Here is a 25,480-nt window from a genome sequence, read left to right as displayed (position 1 = left end):
TTCCAGTGTGTCAGAAGTTTACATACAATAAGTTGACTGTGCCTTTAAACAGCTTGGAAAATTCCAGAAAATGATGTCATGGCTTTAGACATGGCATCATTTGAGTCAATTGGAGGTGTACCTGTGGATGTATTTCAAGGCCTACCTTCAAACCCAGGGCCTCTTTGCTTGACATCATGGGAACATCAAAAGAAATCAGACAAGACCTCAGAAAACAATTGTAGACCTCCACAAGTCTGGTTCATCCTTGGGAGCAATTTACAAACAACTGAAGGTACCACGTTCATCTGCACAAACAATAATTCACAAGTATAAACACCATGGGACCACATAACCGTCATACCGCTCAGGAAGGAGACAACTTAGACAACTCTTTCTCCTAGAGATTAACATACTGTGGTGTGAAAAGTGCAAATCAATCCCAGAACAACAGTAAAAACAAGTCCTATATAGACATAACCTGAAAGGCCACTCAGCAAGGAAGAAGCCACTGCTCCAAAACTGCCATAAAAAGCCAGACTACGGTTTGCAACTGCACATTGGGACAAAGATCATACTTTTTGGAGAAATGTCCTCTGGTCTGATGAAACAAAAATAGAACTGTTTGGCCATAATGACCATTGTTATGTTTTGAGGAAAAAGGGGGAGGCTTGCAAGCCGAAGAACACAATCCCAACCGTGAAGCACGGGGGTGGCAGCATCATGTTGTGTGGGTGCTTTGCTACAGGAGGGACTGGTGCACTTCACAAAATAGATGGCATCACGAGGAAGCAAAATTATGTGGATATATTGAAGCAACATCTCAAGACATCAGTCACTAAGTTAAAACTTGCTCGCAAATGGGTCTTCCAAATGGACAATGCCCCCAAGAATACTTTCAAAGTTGTGGCAAAATGGCTTAAGGACAACAAAGTCAAGGTATTGGAGGGGCTGTCACAAAGCCCTGACCTCAATCCTATAGAAAATTTGTGGTCAGAACTGAAAAAGCGTGTGTGAGCAAGGAGGCCTAGAAACCTGACTCAGTTACACCAGCTCTGTCAGGAGGAATGGGCCTACTTCTGACCTACTGGTAATGTGATGAAAGAAATTAAAGCTGAAATAAATCATTCTCTATACAATTATTCTGACATTTCACATTAACTGACCTAAAACAGGGAATATTTCTTGGATTAAATGTCAATAATTTTGAAAAAACTGAGTTTGAATTTATTTGGCTAAGGTGTATGTAAACTTCCAACTTCAACTCTTTATGTCCGGATTAGTTAGACCGTTAGAGACCATATCATTGAAACCATTATACCTGCTGTGGCCTAATGGTTTGCATGTTCAATGTTCACCAGGAATGGTCCAACTATTCCAGACCTTTTTTGAAGTGAATAAACCACACACACAGGGGCCATTTCCTGGACACAGATTAAGCCTAAGGGAATGACAAACTGGACTGTTTTCATGGAGGACTGGCTTGAATTGTGACGACAAAACCTGACGCTTTAACATTTATTCGAGGGGAAAATGCTAGCAACTTAGAAAGCTAATTTCTCCGAACAGGAGATAAATCCCATCACCAAATTCACTGGGAACACATTACATAGTATGAATAAACAATAGTCCAAGCTGCAGCTTCATACTACTTGTCAAACATGGAGAATTGATACTGTACACTGAGAGTACACTTTCCTAATATTGAGTTGCAACCCCCGGGAAACGGTTGAGCATAAAAATACAGCAGCATTGCAGTTCTTGACACAAACCGGTGTGCCTGGAAACTACTACCATACCCCGTTCAAAGGCACTTAAATATTTTGTCTTGCCCATTCACCTTCTGAATGGCACACATAAATAATCTGTCTCAAGGTTTAAAAGTCTGTCTTTAACTTGTCTCCCGTCATCTACAATGAAGTGGATTTAACAGGTGACATCAATAAGGGATCATAGCTTTCACCTGGATTCACCTCGTCAGTCTGTCATGGAAAGAGTAGGTGTTCCGAATGTTTGTTCACTCAGTGTATACTGGCCTTTGGGTTGGTCTTGGTGTGGGGTTTGGTGCATCCGTGAGTGGCTTTTGACCCTTTATTTTGAATCCTCATGTCTTAATCATTGTCCAAATTGGATGTTGGATACTATATTTATTAAATGTTATACAAATTCAACAAATTGAAATGGCCAATTTGGGTGCAATCAGGTTTGAAGTGAATCAGATCAGCTCCAAATTCGCTCTGTCAAATACTAATACTTGTACAAGTCCTCTTCAAACTGTCTTGTTATTATTAAAAGAGCATGTGCCTCAAAGACCACAAAAGAGGGATGTTGTCAATATTTGGTCTCAGCTGTGTTTAGCACAGTGTGGGTGCACAGTGTCTGGGGAGAGAGGTTCCTACAGGACAGTGGGAAGTTTATCTTGGTCTGGTGTGGATCTTAAAGGGGTGTGGTGTTCTTGTGGCTCCTTCCAGACTCGGCTCCACTCCATCCAGTGAAGATAAACGAAACTTCTGGAACAGGCTGACGAAGAATAGGAAGAGTTCTGTACTGGCCAGACCCTCCCCCAGACACACACACGTACCCGAGGAGGAGACATGCATACTTTAGGATTGTTACATGCAGAGAAGATCACGAATGGGTCCTGCCTTCTAAAGTGTCCCTCAGCATCCAGGAAGTGTTGTGGGTTGAAGGTGTCTCCCATTCAGTGTGATCAAACTGCACCGAGTTCAGGTTGGTCATCAACATCGTACCCTAGAAGCAACATCTCGTAATGAATCATTTGGAAATTGAGCAAATTGAGGGGATTAAACTGCTTGGAGTAACTCTGGATTGTAATTTGTCATGTTCAAAACAAAATGATACAACAGTAGCTAAAATGGGGAGAAGTCTGTCTATAATAAAGCGCTGCTCTGCCTTAATTCAGGATTGGTGAGCTAACGTAGGCTAATGTGATTAACATGAGGTAAGTAACAAGAACATTTCCCAGGACATAGACATATCTGATATTGGCAGAAAGCTTAAAGTCTTGTTACTCTAACTGCACTGTCCAATTTACAGTAGCTATTACAGTGAAATAATACTATGCTATTGTTTGAGGAGAGTGCACAATTTTGAACTTGAAAAGTTATTAATAAAACAATTAGGCACATTTGGGCAGTCTTGATGCAACATTTTGAACAGAAATGTTCATACACTGCACATACACTGCTGTCATCTAGTGTCCAAAATTTAAATTGCAACTGGGCTGGAATAATACATTATGGCCTTTCTCTTGCATTTCAAAGATGATGGTACAAAAAAAATAGAAAGAAAGGTTGTTTTTTTCTATGTATTATCTTTTACCAGACGAATGTGTTATATTCTCCTACATTCCTTAAACATTTACACAAACTTCAAAGTGTTTCTTTTCAAATGGTATCAATAATATGCATATCCTTGCTACAGGCAGATCCATTTGGCTATGTCATTTTAGGCGAAAATGGGAAAAAAGGGGTGGATCCTTAAGAGGTTTTAACAACACTATCAACAAGCCAGGTCCTAGTGGCCCTAGTTTTGTCGTATCTGGACTACTGTTCAGTCGTGTGGTCAGGTGCCACAAAGAGGTACTTAGGAAAATTACAATTGGCTCAGAACAGGGCAGTACGGCTGGCCCTTAAAAGTACACGGAGAGCCAACATTAATGATATGCATGTCAATCTCTCATGGCTCAAAGTGGAAGAGAGATTGTCTTCATCACTACTTGTTTTTGTAAGAAGAGGTGACAAGCTGAATGTCTGTTTAAACTACTTGCACACAACTCGGACACCCATGCATACCCCACAAGACATTTCACCAGACGTGAGAACAGACTATGGGAGGAACACAGTACTACGTAGAGCCATGACTACATGGAACTCTATTCCACATCAAGTAACTGATGCCAGCAGTAGAATCAGATTTTAAAAAACAGGCAAAAATACACCTTATGGAACAGCGGGGACTGCGAAGAGACGCACACAAAGTTACAGACACACACATACGCACAAAAGTGCTATCACACGCACTCTACACACATGTACGTTGTAATATTGTTGTATGGTGGCATTATACATTTTGTATTGTACATTCTGTATTGTAGACATGTAGTGGTGTAATAATGTTATATGATGTACTGTTTTATCTTTTGTTTTATGCGTGATTTAAGTGCCTGAATGTGTTTCGAACCCCAGGGAGAGTAGCTGCTGCCTTGGTAATGCATAGAAATACAACAACAAACACACATAAGAACAAACTCCAAAAACTGCCCTACACACAACACATACACACCTTTGGTATGAAGTACCCCCACACAGCGTAGTGTCTTTGTGTGACATCCTGGGTGCGTTGAGAGGTACCATGTTGCCCATCCTCTGGATCTCGTGGATGACAGCTTACGTGAAGGGCATCTTGGCTCTGTGTATATTGGACTGGAGGGACAGGCCTATCGCTGTCTATCTCAGCCTGGACCTTATCCGTGTGTCACAACAGAGGGCTTAACCAATCAATCAAAATCAATCAATCAGTGGTTCTCAGGACCTTCTCTGTGGAGGAATATCAGCTTCAGTTCTGATAACTGTCAACCTTAGCATAGATCTTAATGAGGGAGACATACACTGAGTATACCAAACATTAGGCACACCTTCCTGAAGTGGATTAGCATCAATAAGGGATCATAGCTTTCACCTGGATTCACTTGGTCAGTCTGTCATGGAAAGAGCAGGTGTTCTTAATGTTTTGTATAGTCAGTTAAATGTCTATCAGGCGCACACCCTGTATGTGTGGGTGTGTGATCATGTAGAGCAGGGTGGGGGTGGTCTCTGTGCCAGGCAGGAACAAGCCTTAAATTGTGCTGTCGGGGGAGGGGTTCATCATCTCACGATGTGAAGGCCTCAATCCCAAATTAAGGTTTTAAAGGTTGGTGACACTTTAATTGGTGAGGACGGACTCGTGGTAATGGCTAGAGGGGAGTTAGTGGAATGGTGTCAAATACATCACACACGTGGGTTTGATGGCATTCCATTCGATCTATTCCGGCCATTATTACGAGCCGTCCTCCCCTCAGCAGCCTCCTGTTTTAGAGGGTCTGCTAAAAGACCCAAATGTAACAGGCGGTGCGCTGGGATCCAGGTCCCGCCTGTGTCTCTCCACCTCTTCCCCGATGAAAGGTCCTGGGAGGTGCTTCATCATGCCAGGGAATGCCTCGTACAGCTACAGGGATAAAACATGGAGCTTCAGTGGGATTGTTTATCTCAATGAGGAAGGACACCACCTTCATTAAAGGTGTAATCGGTCAGTAAACTTTACGGGCAGAAATAGACTCTTCTGAGTGGGAGCTGCCCCTGAAAATAAAGAAGACTGATAATGGCCTATGCCATCCATGTCTCACTGCTGCTGATGGTGTCCTTCCACTCATGTCCTACTGCTGGTATCCTACCTGTTGATGTCGTACTGCTGGTGTCCTACTGCTGGTGTCCTACTGCTGGTATCCTACCTGTTGATGTCCTACTGCTGGTGTCCTACTGCTGGTATCCTACCTGTTGATGTCGTACTGCTGGTGTCCTACTGCTGGTGTCCTACTGCTGGTATCCTACCTGTTGATGTCCTACTGCTGGTGTCCTACTGCTGGTATCCTACCTGTTGATGTCCTACTGCTGGTGTCCTACTGCTGGTGTCCTACCTGTTGATGTCCTACTGCTGGTGTCCTACTGCTGGTGTCCTACTGCTGGTGTCCTAATGCTGGTGTCCTAATGCTGGTGTCCTACCTGCTGATGTCCTACTGCTGGTGTCCTACCTGCTGGTGTCCTACTGCTGGTGTCCTACTGCTGGTGTCCTACCTCTGGTGTCCTAATGCTGGTGTCCTAATGCTGGTGTCCTACCTGCTGATGTCCTACTGCTGGTGTCCTACTGCTGGTGTCCTACTGCTGGTGTCCTAATGCTGGTGTCCTACCTGCTGGTGTCCTACCTGCTGGTGTCCTACCTGCTGGTGTCCTACTGCTGGTGTCCTACTGCTGGTGTCCTACCTGCTGGTGTCCTACTGCTGGTGTCCTACCTGCTGGTGTCCTACTGCTGGTGTCCTACTGCTGGTGTCCTACTGCTGGTGTCCTACTGCTGGTGTCCTACCTGCTGGTGTCCTACCTGCTGGTGTCCTACTGCTGGTGTCCTACTGCTGGTGTCCTACCTGCTGGTGTCCTACTGCTGGTGTCCTACCTGCTGGTGTCCTACTGCTGGTGTCCTACTGCTGGTGTCCTACCTGATGGGGTCCTACCTTCTAGTGTGCTACTGTTACTGTTCTATTTCTGGTGTCCTACTTGGTCTGGTCCTACTGCTAAGTGTCCTACTGTTACTGTTCTGCTGCTGGTGTCCTACCTGCTAGTGTGCTACTGTTACTGTTCTACTGCTGGTGTCCTACTTGGTCTGGTACTACTGCTAAGTGTCCTACTGTTACTGTTCTGCTGCTGGTGTCCTACCTTTTGGGGTCCTACCTGGTCGGGTCCTACTGTTACGGTTCTACTGCTGGTGTCCTACCTGGTGGGGTCCTATCTGATCAGGTCCTACTGCTAGTGTCCTACTGTTACTGTTCTACTGTTGGTGTCCAACCTGTTGGGGTCCTATCTGATCAGGTCCTACTGCTAGTGTCCTACTGTTAGTGTTCTACTGCTGGTGTCCTACCTGGTGGGGTCCTACCTGCTAGTGTCCTACTGTTAGTGTTCTACTGATGGTGTCCAACCTGTTGAGGTCCTACCTGGTCAGGTCCTACTGCTAGTGTCCTACTGTTAGTGTTCTACTGCTGGTGTTTTACTGCTCATGCCCAACCTGGGTCCATAGGGATCCCACTATCAGCATGGCCCCAGATAGGTAGTGTAGCAGGGTCTGGAAGCTGTGGTCGCTGTAGTCACTGCGCCTCCCAAACTCCAACTGATATTAGACATAGCAATAGTTCAGGAGAGACACAGGGCCAAAAGGCTCACCTGGGTAGAAGGAGAAGGGCGATTGTAATAAAAAGTAAACGTCCGCTCACTGCTATGGCTGGCTGTTGTTGAAACTTGGGAATACAAGGTTGACAAACAGCATTCATATTTAATTACCAGAGCCAACTCCTGTCGGAAGTTATTTACATTTACATTTAAGTCATTTAGCAGACGCTCTTATCCAGAGCGACTTACAAATTGGTGCATTCACCTTATGATATCCAGTGGAACAGCCACTTTACAATAGTGCATCTAAATCTTTTAAGGGGGGGGGTGAGAAGGATTACTTTATCCTATCCTAGATATTCCTTAAAGAGGTGGGGTTTCAGGTGTCTCCGGAAGGTGGTGATTGACTCCGCTGTCCTGGCGTCGTGAGGGAGTTTGTTCCACCATTGGGGGGCCAGAGCAGCGAACAGTTTTGACTGGGCTGAGCGGGAACTGTACTTCCTCAGTGGTAGGGAGGCAAGCAGGCCAGAGGTGGATGAACGCAGTGCCCTTGTTTGGGTGTAGGGCCTGATCAGAGCCTGGAGGTACTGAGGTGCCGTTCCCCTCACAGCTCCGTAGGCAAGCACCATGGTCTTGTAGCGGATGCGAGCTTCAACTGGAAGCCAGTGGAGAGAGCGGAGGAGCGGGGTGACGTGAGAGAACTTGGGAAGGTTGAACACCAGACGGGCTGCGGCGTTCTGGATGAGTTGTAGGGGTTTAATGGCACAGGCAGGGAGCCCAGCCAACAGCGAGTTGCAGTAATCCAGACGGGAGATGACAAGTGCCTGGATTAGGACCTGCGCCGCTTCCTGTGTGAGGCAGGGTCGTACTCTGCGGATGTTGTAGAGCATGAACCTACAGGAACGGGCCACCGCCTTGATGTTAGTTGAGAACGACAGGGTGTTGTTCTAGGATCACGCCATGGTTCTTAGCGCTCTGGGAGGAGGACACAATGGAGTTGTCAACCGTGATGGCGAGATCATGGAACGGGCAGTCCTTCCCCGGGAGGAAGAGCAGCTCCGTCTTGCCGAGGTTCAGCTTGAGGTGGTGATCCGTCATCCACACTGATATGTCTGCCAGACATGCAGAGATGCGATTCGCCACCTGGTCATCAGAAGGGGGAAAGGAGAAGATGAATTGTGTGTCGTCTGCATAGCAATGATGGGAGAGACCATGTGAGGTTATGACAGAGCCAAGTGACTTGGTGTATAGCGAGAATAGGAGAGGGCCTAGAACAGAGCCCTGGGGGACACCAGTGGTGAGAGCGCGTGGTGAGGAGACAGATTCTCGCCACGCCACCTGGTAGGAGCGACCTGTCAGGTAGGACTCAGTCCAAAAGTGGGCCGCGCCAGAGAAGCCCAACACGGAGAGGGTGGAGAGGAGGATCTGATGGTTCACAGTATCGAAGGCAGCCAATATTGATGTCAGCGATGAGGAGGAAGAGGAAAACAAATTCCAGACTCATCAGATCATAGAGCCACATCAGGTACCACTAACTATTAGTCATGTATCAGCTCAACTAAGTCCACAGTGGACTTTCACTGTTTACTTTTAGGGCTGACTGACGCAACCTGCCTGTAACTTCACCCGTCAAATACATTTCAGCTGCCAAAGCCTGGGAGTCTGGCACTATACATTGTATTGCCTTAGTAAGGTAGGAGCAGGTAGAGAGTGACAGTCTGAATTCAAGAGACTTCACGTAATAAAGGTTTGATCTTTTCCAGATCCTAAAGCAATGGATCTCAGCTCATATGTGTAACACCCAACTGGATGATGACTCTGTGCTACGAAGCTCACCACACATCAGCTATCTTTACAGTCATAGCTATATAACAGCTATAGCTGTTAGGTCACGTTCATTGAGAATGCTATTCTTTGACTACAGCTCAGTGTTCAACACCATAGTGCCCTCAAAGCTCATCACTAAGCTAAGGACCCTGGAACTAAACATGGCCTAAGCATGGCCAGGCATGACTCCAACACCATCATTAAATTTGTTGATGACACAGCAGTGGTAGGCCTGATCACCGACCACGATGAGACAGCCCATAGGGAGGAGGTCAGAGACCTGACCGTGTGGTGCAAGGACAACAACCTCACCCTCAACGTGATCAAGATAAAGGAGATGATTGTGGACTACAGGAAAAGGAGGGCCGAGCACGCCCCCATTCTCATCAACGAGGCTGTAGTGGAGCAGGTTGAGAGCTTCAAGTTTCTTGGCGTCCACATCACCAACAAACTAACATGGTCCAAGCACACCAAGACTGTCGTGAAGAGGGCACAACAAAACCTATTTCCCCTGAGGAGACTGAAAATATTTGTAATGGGTCCTCAGATCCTCAAAAGGTTTTTACAGCTGCACCATCGAGAGCATCCTGACGGGTTGCATCACTGCCTGGTATGGCAACTGCTCGGACTCCGACCGCAAGACACTACAGATGGTAGTACGTACGGCCCAGTACATCACTGGTGCCAAGCTTCCTGCCATCTATGCATTTTCACTTTAATAACTCTACCTACATGTACATATTACCTCAATTACCTTGACACCGGTGCCCCCGCACATTGACTCCGTACCGGTACCCCCTGTAAATAGCCTTGCTATTGTTATTTTACTGCTGCTCTTTAATTATTTTTTACTTTTATCTTTTACTTATTTAGGAATTTTCTTAAAACTGCGTTGTTGGTTAAGGGCTTGTAAGTAAGCATTTCACTGTAAGGTGAAATTGAATACCTGTTGTATTCGGCGCATGTGACAAATAACATTTTATTTAATGTTTGATGTTGGGGGCGATTCAGACAGAGATTGATGTCTTTCCTGCGCACTTCTCAGTATTTGGTATTTAGACTTAGCCATCTAAATATATGCATATTTGTCTCAGTTTCAGCATCAATTGGTAGTTTTAAGAATACCCTGATCTTGTAGATTATTTAGGTATAGGAATGTTTTTGTGAATCATTAAAAACTGGTTTGGAGAGCCTTTAAGCACTAAAGAAAGAAAAAGGTGGTTTGATTAATTTAGAAAATTGCCACATTCAGTTCTTCAACCCATGGTAATGTTGGAAGTTTAGTGTACATGTAATTATAATAGGGAGAACAGTGTACAATAGTAGGCCAGTTGCCTGCACTAACCATGGACGTTTGTGATGACATGGCAAAGTACTGCGCCATGGGTCGGGTTCAAACTGTTACAGCTTGGTCTGTGCTCCACTCCATAACAAGTTAACTAGCCTACAGTGCATTCGGAAAGTATTCAGACCCCTTGACTTTTTCCAGGTTTTGTTACGTTACAACCTTATTATGAAATTGATTAAATACAAACCCCATAATGACAAAGTGAAAACAGGTTTTTAGAAATTTGTGCAAATTTATTAAAAAATTCTAAACAGAAATACCTTTTGTGCATAGGTATTCAGATCCTTTGCTTTGAAACTCGACATTGAGCACAGGTGCATCCTGTTTCCATTGATCATCCTTGAGATGTTTCAACAACTTGATTGGAGTCCACCTGTGGTAAATTAAGTTGATTGGACATGATTTGGAAAGGCGAACACACACCTGTCAATATAAGGTCCCACAGTTGACAGCGCATGTCAGAGCAAAAACCAAGCCATGAGGCCGAAAGAATTGTCTGTAGAGGCACAGATCCGGGGAAGGGTACCAAAACATGTTTGCAGCATTGAAGGTCCCCAAGAACACAGTGGCCTCCATCATTCTTAAATGGAAGAAGTTTGGAACCACCACGAGTTAAATATGTGTGGTTATTAGGCCTTATGACGGTCGATACTGATAATGGCTAATATTTAAGATATTTAAAAAATCGGGGGTAGCCTATAATTAAGACATTCGAGAGTTCCCATCCCTGAAAGTTAATAGGCGTACAATTTCAATTCTGCATAATGGCACAGCATTTCATAAACTTTAATGTCGGAAAGTTGATGTGTTAATATGCGTCAGTTTAATGCCATATGACTGGTTTCACATTTTGTCTTAAGCGATTATAAGGTAAAATATATCTAAAACAAGTTTCATTTATATTTGCAATTCCCTTATCCAGATGGATTACTCGTTTACTGCTCTTATCAATAGCACTTATCAAGTTGTAAATCACAGTGCATGGACAATGGTGTTGTTTTTAATGACATTTGTTTTTATAGATGCTTGTTTCACTTGGAAACGGTTAGGTACACTGGTTTCCTCTCGCTTAAAGGTATTGGAATTATGAGGGAATTAAATCAAGGTCAGAATACGGCATATCTGTAGACACACCTCCGCCTCGCCTTCATTTATTCTACCTCCACCCGAATGAATAGCGGGTGAATGGCATGCTATTCTCATGCTTATGTTCAAGGTCAGAATATGCATTGAGATAAAGGTGCATTAAAAGGGAATTACTTTTGATTTCCATCGGCCTAACTTAGTTTGGAATCGGCCCCATTGTGCTTATGTAATGCATTTATTATGAATTATGAAAATCATTATGCCATTTTATTCCTGGGTTTACCACAGCCTACAAAGTCAAGTCACGCATACTTTACATACATGTTTAATAGTAATTTCACAATATTTTTTTACAAACAATACAGAAAATAATTATTTACTGGAGTGTTTTCTCTTACTGTATTTTAGGGGAAAGCAACTAGATTCAGCTGCTGGCCGAATTTTGTCGGAGTGGATGGTAGGGGAACCGAAACATAATCATAATCATTTGTACACTGCACATTGACCACAACCAAAAATAGATTGTATTTGAAAATAACTATACTTTCTTACCTTGATTACATTCAGACATGATCACATCTCTTTTTTATTCGTGGGAATACTTGATGAACAGATTTTGTTCATACATTTACATTTAACTGACACATAAAACAATTCTAATAGTATAAAAAAATAATTTTGTTAGCATATTTGTATGCAATTTCTCACTAGGAACCACTTTGTGCCTGCCTAATTTGCAATGCAGAAATCATCCTGCCAGTTCCTCCTGCCCAGGCAGAAACTGTCACATACAGAATATGGAGATGAGAGACTACATGTCTACATTACACAGTATACTATTATAAGTGATGTCTCTGTTGAACGACCAATAGGTCCCTCAGCTCAGTACGTGTTTCATGTATCTCCACTCCACACAGTTCATCTGGTAGTAGATATTGCACAGTCGTGTCTATTGCCGCCTTCAGTCCTGCCTTTCCTGAATAATGGGACATTGCCGCTAGTGCCATAGATGAAGATCTGCACATATGGCTCAATATATAGAATCTCTATTAGACCCTGCTTTGCCACACACATTGTCCTTGCTTCGGGCTCTTGCGGTTCCTATGGTCATGGAGGTATATGTAGATAAACTGGAAACAGTTGGTTAGGTGGTGGTGTTCAGAAATGGCCCACTCTCACCACTTTATCCAGCTGTTCCTCAGAGATTGTCTCTGTGTGGGGAGGGAGGGGGGGGGGGAGTATTGTCTCTTCTATCACGACCTTTTTGAGGTTCTCAGTGGTGCGAGGTTCGTACGGGGTGATGGGGGGGTGGTGCCTGGGTTGGGGCTGTTCTCGTGGTCTTCATAGCCGATGTTGTCATAGATGTTCTTGGCATGGCTACTCAGCTCCAGCTCCTGGGCCTTGGCCTGCTGTAGCCGTAGCAACACTGCTTTATTCACTCCAGGACCTGAGAGACACACAGGATTGGGAAAAAGGTATCAGTCCAAAAAAGGTCTCAGAGTGAAAAAACCTTCATTCAGTGACTAATCTTTTGGTTGACACGCGCCTACGCACGCACGCACGCACACACACACTCTCACCAAAGTAGCTGAGCAGCACGGGCAGGAATATGAGGCCATGGGCCATGCCCAGCAGAGTGATAACCAGGTTCAAACGGAAGAAGAATATCTGGATGAGCTGGGCTTTGGCAAATGCCAACACAACTATGCCAGGCAGGTTCGTCATGGCGACGCCAGCAAACACCTGTAGAACCGCACAGGGACAAACATACGTTCAGCGTAAATAAAAAAGAAAAAAAGAAAGTCCATGAAGTGTCTACATATATCTTTGTGGTTTTGACAAGGTCATGTATCTAATGGCTGTACAGGGATTGTGTGGTCTGGCACTTGAACTCACCGCACTGCCCATAGTAGCAGTAGCCTCCTTGGCTCTCTCTACATGTGTAGGCTGGATGCTCATGGCAAAGGATCGTGTCATGTGAGATACAAACTCCACAGAGATACCCACCGCCTGCGGACCAGACAGAGAGGGAAGGGGGAGGGTTAGGGTGTAAAAACGCATGTTTGCTTATGTCAAGTGCAACATGGGTGGGGGCAGTGGCTTATAGTCCATTTCAGGGAGTAAAGATAGGGGACACTATCTACAGCATGTTTACAAACAGGATTTATGAGGTTTCAAACTGGTGCTGAAGTTGAGACACGTTGCAACACAAGTAGTGCTCTGGTTCCATACCGTGACCAGGTTGATAAGAGCCACAGCGTTGTAGTCGATGCCCCACAGTGTCATGACGCCCACGGTATCCACGGTGATCATTACGATGGTGAGGAGGTTGAGAGCGCCGGAGCGCAGGTCCATGCCCAGCAGCAGACAGCACACCACAAAGGTTGGCAGTAGGCACAGGGAGATGTTAAACAGTCCCTCAGACACAATGGTCAGGTACTGTTCATAGAACACATAGGTCACCCTGGAAGGAGAGGAGGAGGACAGTCTGATTAACTGATGCTTGTCCACAGCCTCTCCCAGAGGGGAAAGGAGGAATAGATGTATACGGAAAGATGTGAGAAGTGGAGAAAAAGACGAGGAGAAAGGAGGATGCTGAGCTAACATACGTGTAGGGGAAGACTTCAAAGTCCTGGGATGTGCCAGGTATAGATCTCATGCTGAGGGTGATGTTGTGGGCCAGCTCTCTGGCTATTTTTAGAGCTGCAGTGAACTCTTTGGAGGTGGTCAGGGCCGTGTGGTACGCCATGAACCTGGTGGCTAACAACACAGAGACACAGGTCACCTTTGACTTCGGAAGCTTTACTGTCTGTGTATTAGGTTCAAATGTGATAAATAATATCCAGTACTCCTCACCTATAATTTCTCCACTCTCATCTGTGATCACAGCCTTATCATAGGCTCCAAGACCTCTGTTAGGAAGAGAAACAGACCATTACACACATGCATGTGTGGGTGTGTGTGTGTGTGTGTGTGCGTGTGCGTGTGCGTGTGCGTGTGCGTGTGTGTGTGTGTGTGTGTGTGCGTGTGTGTGTGTGTGTGTGTGTGTGTGTGTGTGTGTGTGTGACACTCACCCCTTAGGGCACTGCAGGTCGGGCCTGTTGCCTAAGAAGTCTGGTAGGAAGCGGTTGAATTGCTCCTTGTCGGGCCTCAGTACCCCGTTATTGGGAATCTTCATACACTTCTGCCCACACAGGAAGGCCGCTGCGCACACAACACATTATACATCAGGTTAGATACATGTTTCTTTATGTTTTATTCATGCATAACAAACAGAGAGGATAATGTTCTTTGTTTTTAGTCCCCGTTGTCCGGCTGTCTCTGAGGTACTTGGTACTCACATTCGCTCGCGGGACAGAATTTCCCTTTGTTAGGACCGATGGAATAGAGCCGACAGCATTTGGATCCAGGGTTTAGCCAGTCAATGAAGTCGTCCACCCACGAGTTTGCTGGGATGGCCATGTAAGATCTGTTAATCATATCAATGAGTTGGGACTCATTAAAACAAGCACCGTTATGTATCAGAAAGTACCCATCATTCTGGCATCGTTACGAACTTCCCCCTTATTTTATTTCACTTTCATCAACGTTCACGCAAACCCCCAGAGTCAGCCGAACTTTGGCTTTGGAGTACTACCTTTTACAACACCAGCTGCTGATATGGCAAATCGAAAACAAAGGTGCATTAATGAGGTGGTGATACTAGCAGCCCTGAGACCTTATCTCCATGCTAGAGAGGACAGAAGTGTGGCGCTTTCTGACCTGACCACAAAGGCTATTTTACCACTAAGCCTAACCTTAACCCTTACCCCTAACATTAACCTAAATCCTAACCCTAGATTAAGAATGAATAGTTTGCTCATCAGTTGTCATGATATAGCCTTTCTATCCATCTAGACTCTGATCTATTCTTGAATGTGTTTTGCGTAACTGGGTTGATCAGTAAGCGTTGTGATTGGCTGTGTGTGAGGTGGCCTTGCGGATATCAATAAGTTCAAGGTTGAGTGCAGTGGGGAAAAGGGTGAGGGAGGAGTCAGAGAGACAGACTGGAAACAGAACAACAACACCGTTAGAAGGAAGTAGTGTTTGAATATACACTGAGTATACAAAACATTAAGAACACCTTCCTAATCTTGAGTTCGTCAGGGCATGGACTCTACAACGTGTCGAAAGCGTTACATAGGGATGCTGGCCCATGTTGACTCCAAAACATCCCACAGTCAAGTTGGCTGAATGTCCTTTGCAAAAGGGTTCTTCAGCTGTCCCCATTGGGCAACCCTTTTTGGTTCCAGTTAGAACACCTTTTGGTTCCAGTTAGAATTATTTTAGGTTCCATGCAGAATCCTCTAGGGAAAGGGTTCTAAATTGAACCCAATAGGGTTCTACCTGGAACCAAAAGGGTTCAATCTGGAACGGAAAATGGTTCTTCAAAGGGTTTTCCTGTGGGGACAGCTGAAGAAGAAACCTTTAATGTTTTAGATAGCACTTTTTTTGTGTGTGGTGAATCATTCTTGGTACACTCGGGAAACGGTTTAGCATAACAATACAGCAGCATTGCGGTTCTTGACACAAACCGGATGTGCCTGGCACCTACTACCATACCCCATTCAAAGGCACTTCAATCTTTTGTCTTGCCACTTCACCCTCTGAATGGCACACACACAATCCATGTCTCAATTGTCTCAAGACTTAAAAATAAGTTTAACCTGTATCCTCCCCTTCATCTACACTGATTGAAGTGGATTAAAGTGACATCAATAAGTAATCATAGCTTTCACCTGGATTCACCTGGTCAGTCTGTGTCATGGAAAGAGCAAGTGTTCTTAATGTTTTGAACACTTAGTGTATACAAGCCAATTTACCCACACCCAATATAAAGTGCTTTGAGACCAGGTGAAAATAACTAGCTTTCTAAATGTAATTATTATTATTATTTTTATATTATATTTAATTGAAAATCGAATGACTACTCACAGGTCAGGGTATTCAGTGGCGTACTGGATCTTCTGAGTGAGAGAGAAGGGGTCACAGCCCACACTGGAGCAGGTTGCATTCATACCCGCTATGCTGGTGAAGTTAAAGCCCTTTGTCGTGACAAAATAGGTTGGGACACCCACCTCAAAGTACGCATACAGGTACTTGAAATACTCCAACATGTAGGAACCCTGAGACAGAGGATGAGAGGAGAAGGTGTCACGTGGCCAGTACATGGATGGAAATGTACTGTTATTTAGGCTGTTTCCTGTCGTCCATACTGTATGTTGTTATTCATGAATGAATGAATGAATAAAGGGTCATGGGAGGTGCATTCAAGCAGTAGTCCAGGTGTCACTCACCTGGGGCATAGCCAGCTCCTGATCCAGACCCACTGTCACATAGAACATCAGGTAGATGGAGGAGATGAACATAAAGATGAACACAACAATCTGGCAGAGGGAGAGAGGAGGAGGACTTCAACCACAACCGCAACCGCACCTTTAGGTTAAGTAATCCCTCTCACCCCACCCCCCCTAAGTTTTAGATGCACTATTGTAAGTGACTGTCCCACTGGATGTCATAAGGTGAATGCACCAATTTGTAAGTCGCTCTGGATAAGAGCGTCTGCTAAATGACTTAAATGTAATGTAATGTAAATGCAACCAAAACCAGCCAACTGAGCTAACTAGAGGGAACACCAGTGTATAAAAGGTCAAAAGACAATCGTTTATTTACCACTATGACCCTGGTTACGGGGTGGAGGAGGACGGGGGCATAGTATTTCCTCATGGCGGGCAGAAGGAAACCCTCGTTGGGTTTGGAGGGGGCCGTGGTCTTGACGGTGACGCAGCAGGCCAGCTCGCAGCGGTTCCCGTCCTGCCGTCTGGCGTCCAGGGACAGCAGCGCCACGAAGGCCGTCATCTGCAGCACGAAGTCCATGAGCACAGCCAGGGCAGCGTACAGAGCAAAGGACTTGACAGCAGGCATGGTGCTCAGAGCGCCTGGGGGACAGAGGTGAGGAACAGGAGTGGTTAGTCATTAACATAGAGTATGTAAACCCCCTTCACAGGCGCCATGTGTATGGAATTGATTAAACGGATGGAATGTCGGCTACATCCTGGTATGTATACACCACTATTGTCATTGCCATTGACGGCGACTTTTGAAAGAACGCGTTGTTGCTAACCTTGTACCCAGGCTCATTGCTACCACATAGGTTTGACAGAGCGAGTCGGCTGGTGGACGATACTACATATTTGCACACCTGATAAATTACTACAGGGTTAGGGTCTCTCTGACAAGAAATACCCGTGTCTTTTCTGTGTGCTCTGTTCCTATGTTCTAGAGTGCGCCAGTGGGAGCTCACCCAGGAAGAAGCAGACAGACTCGGAGAGAGAGCACAGGAGCATGCTGGGAGCTACATTTCCAAGGACACGTCCGATCCGCTCCTCCCTCTTCTCGCCTGGCCTCCGTGCGTCCCTCTGGGGGAGAGAGTTTTACTATTACCGGAGAGAGAAAATACTGCCACCTGACGAAGAACATTATGAGTGAACCAACTGAACAACCGGTCGTTGTGGAATACCAAAACAGTCAAGTGACTTACAGCCACGCGCACACGCACCCGCGCACACACACACTCAAAGCAGCTGAGCAGTAGGAGTATGAGACCGTGGGCCATGCCCAGATGAGTGATAAGCAGGTTTAAAACACACGCACCTGGTACTCCAGGACGAAGATAAAGATGTTGTCAGCTCCTACGGCCAGCACCAGGAAGGGGACAACCTGGAGGATGATCAGAGAGGAGGGGATACCGATCCAGGCGTAGAAACCCATGGAGGCCAGGACAGAGCAGCCCACCACCAGGATACCACCCAGACCAACCAGGAACTTCGAGTCCACCTGTAGGGACACCACAGAGGTCAGGGGCAGCTCCTGTTGACCACAGTTTCCTGTATGGCATAGGAAAACCTTTTAATCCACCCTAGTCATATACAGTACAGTGCTTCATCTATTTTACAAACTAGCGTTACAGTTTTTGACATTACGGAGAATTCCATTTGTGTTCCATCTAGCCCTCCAAAAGGCTAAGCAGGCATAAGAATCTGCAATTTTAGAGAATATGACTGCCTGCATCTGGACATGCTGTATCTATACAGTCGTTTCTTCCTTTCTTTCCTTGTGTAACTACTAAGGTTATTGATTTGACTTTCTGCTTCGGGCCAAGTGTTTTCTGTGTGTGTCCGGCTAAAAAGGCAGCAGTTGAAAGGCAAATTGGCACATTGTATTTCCCAGAGTGGTCTCACCAGTATTCGACTGAAGGAGGTGTAATCCCCCAGAGCCACAGCGATGTACACAAAGATAACAGCATAGCTGATCATGAAGATGGGGATGTCCTCCGCTGTCGTCCTGTTAATCTCATCCTCCAGTGACCTCTACAGAGAGAGAAATAGAGGGGTTCGGAGAAGGGGTGAGAGATGGAAGAGAGCAGTGGCAGAGAAGGATATGAAAGAAAAGGAGAGAGGGTAGAGAACAGAGAGAGGTAATTATAGACTAATAAAGCAATGTATTTCAATATTATGACTGTGTAATGTCTTCCAAGGTAAATAGCAGGTAATCAATAAGTAGACTGTCTGTATGGGAGATATCCCTGGCTGTGTGCTTACGTACATACCTCAGCCATGTACGCAAAGGTGAACGGGTTGCCTGGACTCTTCTGGTACTCTTGGACTATGTCCAGGAACCTTTGCTCCCACTCCAGGGCCACCTTGAACTTAACGTTGTCTCGAGGGTAGTTATTGAGGGAGAATGTCAGGATGAGAGCTTCTGCTGTAGTGTAGCCTTCATCTGAGAGGAGGGAGATTACGAAAGCCTGGTTAATACACAGGATTCGTCTGATATATAATAACAAATGCCATTTAGCAGATGGTTTATCCAAAGCGACTCACATTTTACATACGGTTGGTCCCGGGAATCGAACCCACTATACTGGCGTTGCAAGCGCCAAAGCTGTGCTATGCTCGACCCGACTGAGCTATGGAGAACCACTAGTCACCTAGTCTATGAAGTGTCGTCAAGCTACTAGGTTAGTGTCGGCATCTGTTCTGCGGGATTGGTAGCAGAGCCAAAGAAGAATGCAATCTAGGGACTAATTAAAGTATTATTACAAAAAAATAAAACGACATGAAGACTTACTCTTGTATCCTCCCACTGCGAGGAAGGGGAAGACTGGTGCTCCATAATCAGCCATGCAGCTCAACTGCAGGTCAGTGATGTCTTTGAACGACAGGGGAGAGCTGCAGGGAATGGGGCATACAAGATCCTGTTTCATTTAGCTGCCTTACTGTCAATGATATAAACATATTTGAACAACGATAAATGGATATTTAAAAACGGCCCTAGAATCTGATTGTGTTTTCACTGACAGAAAGGGAGGCACGTCACAAATCAGACTTACTTGATGCAGTAGATGAAGTGGTCTCTCCAGTCCACCTCCTTGGTCACTCCCAGCTCCGTCATGTTGACTTTAGCGTTGAGGTTGGCCACACTGTTCTGGAAGTACTGGGGCAGGCTGTTGACAGCACAGTCAGTCAGGGAGGGGTTGGAGGGGTTGAGGGGCGCGAAGCACACATCCTTCAGACTTGCCATACGGTTCAGATCATTCGACCAGAACTCAATGTTCTGCAGATAAGAGTTGAAACAATAAAGGAGTTTAGTATTGCATTACTTTAGTGATTTCTGATTATCACAATCATTAAGAATAAATACAATATGTCAATAATCACATGTTCTCTATCATAGAACTGGTAGAACTACTACTAACACAATGTTCATGATATTTCAGTAATACCAATTGTAGTGCCATTAGTGTTGGTGTCTGTTCTACTCTACCTGAATCTTTTTCTGCAGCTTTAGAAGTTCCAGGATCAGGTCTTTGGCAATGATTCCACTGAAGTTCTGCTTCCCGAACAGCAACGAGTCGTAAAAGTGACCAGGTCGGCCAGGCGCTGTTAGGATCATCTGGTTGGTTCTAAAGAATGGGTCAAAGTGCTTGTCATGGAAGTCCTTCTCCATACGGGCACGGCTGTTTGGGGCTGACCACAGCTGGACCGGGTCGGTGGTCAGTTCAATGTGCATGAGTCCTGTGGCGAAGGCAGCTGTGACCACAGCCGACGCTAGCAGCACCTTGAGGGGGTGTGAGGCCATGAGGGTGCCCCATGCCCGGAACCCAGAACCCAGGAACTCCTGAGTAGCCAGGCTGTTCTTGTCTGTATACGTCACCTCCCACGGTTTAATCAGCCTCTCACTCACGTTGTTCCCATTCTTATCCATCCCTTTCCCCTTTCCTTTCCCTTTCTCAGAGTCCTTGCCCTCTTCCTTCCTCAGGAGGTAGGTGGAGAGCACAAAGAGCAGGAAGGCTAGAACGAGAACGCAGAGGAAGATCACACATAGCACCAGGTAGCCGTCCACCCCCCCGATGGTGAAGGGTTCTGCGGGGGGTGGGGGAGGGGGTACGACCGGGCACGAGGCCTGGCAGTCCTGGCAGGAGCAAACCTCTGCCCCTGTTGGGGTCATCTCGTTACACCCCAGCGCCCTCCCGGCGTAAGGCACTACCCCATCGGGTATCCCCTCGGTGACCCCTTCTGGGATCAGCCTGAAGTCGATGTCCAATGGGGCCAGGCCATTACTGGAGTCTCCTTGGAAGTCATACCAGCGCTGAGCCGTACACAGTGCTGCGCCATATCGTCCGCACATGGTAGCGATGGCATACCCCCCCGTGGCGGGAATCCTGACGTTCTTGCAGGACTCAAAGGATTTGTCGGCAAACGAGGTGGACAAGTAGGCCTGGTAACCCACCACAGCCTCTTTGACAATCCCCAACGTGGTGATGTTGATGGTGCGTGTCACGTTAATGGTTGTGGTCTGATCAGGGCTGCAGGTGTTGATGCAGTGGAGGTGGGCAAAGTTGTCAGCACAGGAGGGGCAGCGCATGAGCACTGCCTTGGACAGCATCAGGCTCATTTCCAGGGACTTGAGCTGCTTTATAGAGCAGCAGGCGGTGGTGCTGCCCTCTCCACGGTCCAGCATGGGGCACACCTAGAATCATAGCAACAGTAAGGTAATTTACCTGAAACTTGACATTGCTCTGTCGCTTTAAAACACTGCCAATGTCAGCTCTCTCTCTCTCTCTCTCTCTCTCCATCTCTCTCTCGCTCTCTCGCTCTCCAGAGCAAACAGACAGAACCACCCAGAGAGTTACTGGGCCAGAACCACTGACCTTTTTGAGTTGCTGGTAGTGCTCCCCCTCGAGGGCTCGAGCACGGCTGTAGTTGAGGCAGGGGATTATGGGGGGGAGGAGGGATCCCGTCACCGTTGGGTTTCTACCACACTCCTCGTAGAAGGCACAGTATCCTGGCTCATGACGGGCCTCTAAAACAACCTGGGGGAGACATACACAGTAGGATCTCAATTTGATCACTATTTGTTGCTGAGAATTGTCCTGCACAGCAGGAAATGCAAACTTGTAGTGTATTTGAGTTTTAAAAATGTTGTCATTACCACTTTGACTTGATTTGCCCTAACGAAAAGTGTATCAACCCCTACAAAAATGTCCATTAATTATAATCCACATAATAATTCACATTTCCTGTTGCTGGAGGATTATTTCCTGCTGGAGCAAACTGGCTCAAATGAAGATCCTAGTGAAATGACAGAGTTAGTATGACTGAGGGGAGATAGTGGTGGTGTAGCCATAATACACTTTCACCTTTCCATCCTTCTGGTTGGGATACTCTTCTAATTTCCACTATCTATTTTTCAACTGATTTCTGGCCTACAAATATTCTTCTGTATTCGCCTTGTTTTTTTTTTTTACCTTGCTCTTTGCTGTTTGTGAGTAGTGACAATAAGGGGGTGGAGAGAGTAAGTTACTGTATGTTTCAAGGCTTAATCACCAGCACAGATAGTATTCGTATGACCAGGAATAGAGAGACAATTTTCAACAGAAGGAAACAAAATGTCAGATCAGCTCACTATTTCTGAGTACCTGACTGTTTCTGCATTCAACATGGCTAAATAACTGGATTATATGTTTGCCTTGTTTAGTAAGGTGGCAATAAATTGGTAGTGAAAGAATATCTTCACTCCCTCAATTAGTCCATTCGTCTGCATCAATACAGTCAAGTTCCCGGCATCTCTGTTTTATAAAAATAGAGGAAACGTTATTGGACTATGACCACTAAGTAAACATGCCGGTCGCCCCTTAGTGTATAAGTATAAAAACTACAGTCCCTCTATTTTACAATGAATTATATAATATTAAATACACCTAAACTTTGCATTAACATAAACACATCCCAGTAGATATTACAATTACACTTTCCTTTAAGTCTATTATTATATTCAAAGAAATATAGTCTCATTCGAGTACTGGATTCTGAGTTATTGTGATTATGTTAGTGTTGAATGGCAACGTAGACACTTGCAAGTTGTTTAACTAGCACACCCTGTAACACCAGTGGTGGAAATGGAAACGCCATCAACACAAAACGTTCCATCTCTACCTCTGGGTAACAGCCATCGGGGAGAAACAGAAGGACTTACCAGACAGGCCAGGAGTGTGAGCAGGGCAGTGGCACGGCTCATAGTGGGTCTACCCATGCTGCTATTCCACAGCACCTCACAGCTTAGAAAGAGCCTGGAACTCCAGGTATATTAGGATGGAGTGTCGGTTTAGTTGCCGTCGTACTATTGCAGGTCTCCCCTTTCAAAAGAGAGTTTTAATCTCAATACGATCACTTGAATAAATAACAAAAATTAGATTTTTTTTTCCCAGTGAAGGGATGATATAGTGAGAGAGGCCTCTGTGTGTTAGTCCTCTCTCTCGTTCTCTGTCTGTCTGCCTGCCTGCCTGTCTGTCTGTAAGTCCCAGGGGTGACAGCCAGGGGCAGGAAAAGGCGAAGCCATCAGCCACCCCACCCCATGACTAGTATCAGTGGTGTGATGTCACCTGTTTTATCTGGCCTGATGCAGCAAATGCCAATCAGAACGAGCAAAGAGACATTCATCTGATTGATAATTAACTGGGGCAATGAGGATGGTAGAATGTTACCAGGAGACAGAGAAACTGGGAAAACAAAATAACAAACATACCGCCACCGCCCTCTACGGCCCACAAAACCCCTGCGCTTATCCCCCTTACCCCTATTCCAGCTTTACCCCATTAACTCAAGGTTTGCCTCACTTGTATTTGTGTCAATGAACAGGGAGGAAACGAGAAGGAGACAGCGAGGGAGAAACAGAGAAAGAGAAAGAGGGTGGCGGAAAGGAGTTTACAAGAGAGAAAGAGTGAAAAGTTAGGAGAGAGAGAGAGAGGGGTAGTGAGAGAGAGTTGCTGTAATTCCTAGGCTGATGTCCATCTCCTGAGCACGTGTGTTTGTTTAACTGAATGTAAATACTTCTGGGTCGATGGGAGCTTCAATTCCAGAGCACTTTATGACCTACAGTTGGACAGGTGGTATCAGAGATTAGTTTAACGTTGTGTTTGGGTCCCTCTGATATCTTGAAATGTTCTGGATTAACTGACCTTTATGTCTTTTTTTCTGTAAAAACAAAAAATATTTTACCCCATTTTTCTCCCCATTTTCTTGGTAACCAATTGTTAGTAATTACTATCTTGTCTCATCGCTACAACTCTCGTACGGGCTCGGGAAGAGACGATGGTCGAAAGCCATGCGTCCTCCGAAACACAACCCAACCAAGCCGCACTGCTTCTTAACACATCGCTCATCCAACCCGGAAGCCAGCCGCACCAATGTGTCTGAGGAAATGTGTCTGTTCACCTGGCGACCTTGGTTAGTGTGCACTGCGCCCGGCCCGGCACAGGAATTTTCTAGTGTAGCTAAAGCCTTTCTCATGAATCTTATCAGGGCCTGCTTGGGATATGGTCTCTACTCCAAGAGTGTGAACCTTAGACCATGGCCTGAGGAAGGCTCAAGGTCCCATTCCTGTTCCCGGCCATAGTGCCCGTTGTGTGGGAGAGGAGGGAGGGATGACACTGGGCGATCACTGATCATTCTCTGCACACACCTTATACAGTCTGACAAAGCTTAGTCTGTTATTCTCTCACCTATATATAATCAAGTAATAATGATGGCCAGAGACTACTTTCTCTGTCCACATGGTTGTCATACCCTGAGCTGCTGTAAAAGGGGCAGGAATGTTAGATTGTTATCAGTTAGGGCATTCCTTTCAGGCTCACAGGGTAGCAGAACATATCAGCAGAAAGAGACGCATGACATGGCCCAGAAACACAGCGGCGATTGCACTTGTGTTTGCGCTCATGCTTCACTATATGGTTCAGTTTACTTGGTGGTTCACATATTACTTATTAGAAAATACTGGGGTCTGTTCTTTTTCAAAAATGACTGATGAAAATGTTGGCAAGCCATCTGAAGTGGGAGGTAGGAATCATCACATTATCAAACCTTGAGTTGCCAAGGGTTCAGGGCTAAGGGGATGTTTTTGGAACTGGGTGATCACTATCTATCACTCACTTCTCAGGTAGGTAATTAGACCAAAGGACAGTAGCAACCTATCGTGCTATTATAACAGGACAAGAGTCATCTCATCTCATCTCATCATAAGATCTATGCTTATGTTTGGCCTGCCTGGACTGTGTCCATCACTGTTACATGTAAAGGTAATCTGTGAGGTACAGCCTCTGCAGCTCCATGACTGAGGCTATGGGGAACCAAAAGATGCTTCAATCTCTCTGTGATAATACACAGATATGGGTGATAAGACAAGAGGTGATCTGCCAGAGATAGTTCTTCCTCAACAGTGGATATAGGGGACAGTCCACTGGTGATGTCAGGTGCAGTGTTTCATAGTAATGGTCCCTATATTGAACAACTTAAGGGACATTTTTACAAATGCTGCTCTTAGTCTGGTCTCATTAGGGTTCATTTACACAAGTGCCGCTTGTACCACTGTTGTGCTGAACTACAAATACCAGAAGGCTAGAGAGGATAATAGAGGGTTTTCGGTTGAAATCCCAAGACTGATGTGTGAAATCCGGCGGTATTGTAGTCTATATTGCTTTCCTCTTATCTCGCTCTATCTTTTCCTCAGCAGGCTTGTCCTTGAGCAGGGTTCAGTGTACTTATATTGTTGTCTTTATGGGGCTCTTTTTCCACACACTCTTTATACTGTATCTATGAAAGCCCTGTCTGGCACACTCCCCATATGCAAACACACAACAATATTTGGTAACGTCTTGGTGACAATTGGTACTTCCTGGTGTTCGATGTGAATACTATTATTAAGTATTATC

At 45.5% G+C, this 25,480-nt stretch overlaps 1 protein-coding gene and 1 pseudogene across 1 annotated transcript; both read right to left on the bottom strand.

Moving 5' to 3' along the window:
• Positions 1-2,222: 2,222 nt before the first annotated feature.
• LOC124032986 lies at positions 2,223-10,122 on the bottom strand (annotated as a pseudogene).
• Positions 10,123-11,481: 1,359 nt separating this feature from the next.
• On the bottom strand, positions 11,482-23,122 carry npc1l1 (NPC1-like 1). The gene is made up of 20 exons (XM_046346849.1): positions 22,750-23,122; positions 21,425-21,586; positions 20,038-21,243; positions 19,604-19,827; positions 19,342-19,442; positions 18,821-18,993; positions 18,453-18,581; positions 17,866-18,048; positions 17,516-17,630; positions 16,885-17,150; positions 16,509-16,598; positions 16,147-16,337; positions 14,514-14,641; positions 14,247-14,376; positions 14,029-14,084; positions 13,782-13,932; positions 13,405-13,636; positions 13,069-13,182; positions 12,753-12,915; positions 11,482-12,619 (listed from the first exon to the last, which is right to left on the bottom strand). The coding sequence occupies exons 1-20, from the start codon at positions 22,804-22,806 to the stop codon at positions 12,426-12,428; spliced, it is 4,065 nt and encodes a 1,354-aa protein (XP_046202805.1). The 5' UTR covers positions 22,807-23,122; the 3' UTR covers positions 11,482-12,425.
• Positions 23,123-25,480: the final 2,358 nt, after the last annotated feature.

Source organism: Oncorhynchus gorbuscha, linkage group LG04 (genome assembly GCF_021184085.1).
Source record: "Oncorhynchus gorbuscha isolate QuinsamMale2020 ecotype Even-year linkage group LG04, OgorEven_v1.0, whole genome shotgun sequence".
Classification (NCBI taxonomy): Eukaryota; Metazoa; Chordata; class Actinopteri; order Salmoniformes; family Salmonidae; genus Oncorhynchus; species Oncorhynchus gorbuscha.
The sequence above is the reverse complement of the archived record's forward strand: the minus strand, read 5'-3'. Positions and strand labels throughout refer to the sequence as shown.

Coding starts and splice junctions, on each gene's coding strand:
- npc1l1 (XM_046346849.1), bottom strand. CDS start 22,806: ATGGGTAGACCCACTATGAGCCGTGCCACTGCCCTGCTCACACTCCTG. Junction 16,338..16,508: donor AGGAGCTGGCTATGCCCCAG/GTGAGTGACACC, acceptor CCTCTGTCTCAG/GGTTCCTACATGTTGGAGTA. Junction 13,183..13,404: donor CTCTTATCAACCTGGTCACG/GTATGGAACCAG, acceptor TCTGGTCCGCAG/GCGGTGGGTATCTCTGTGGA.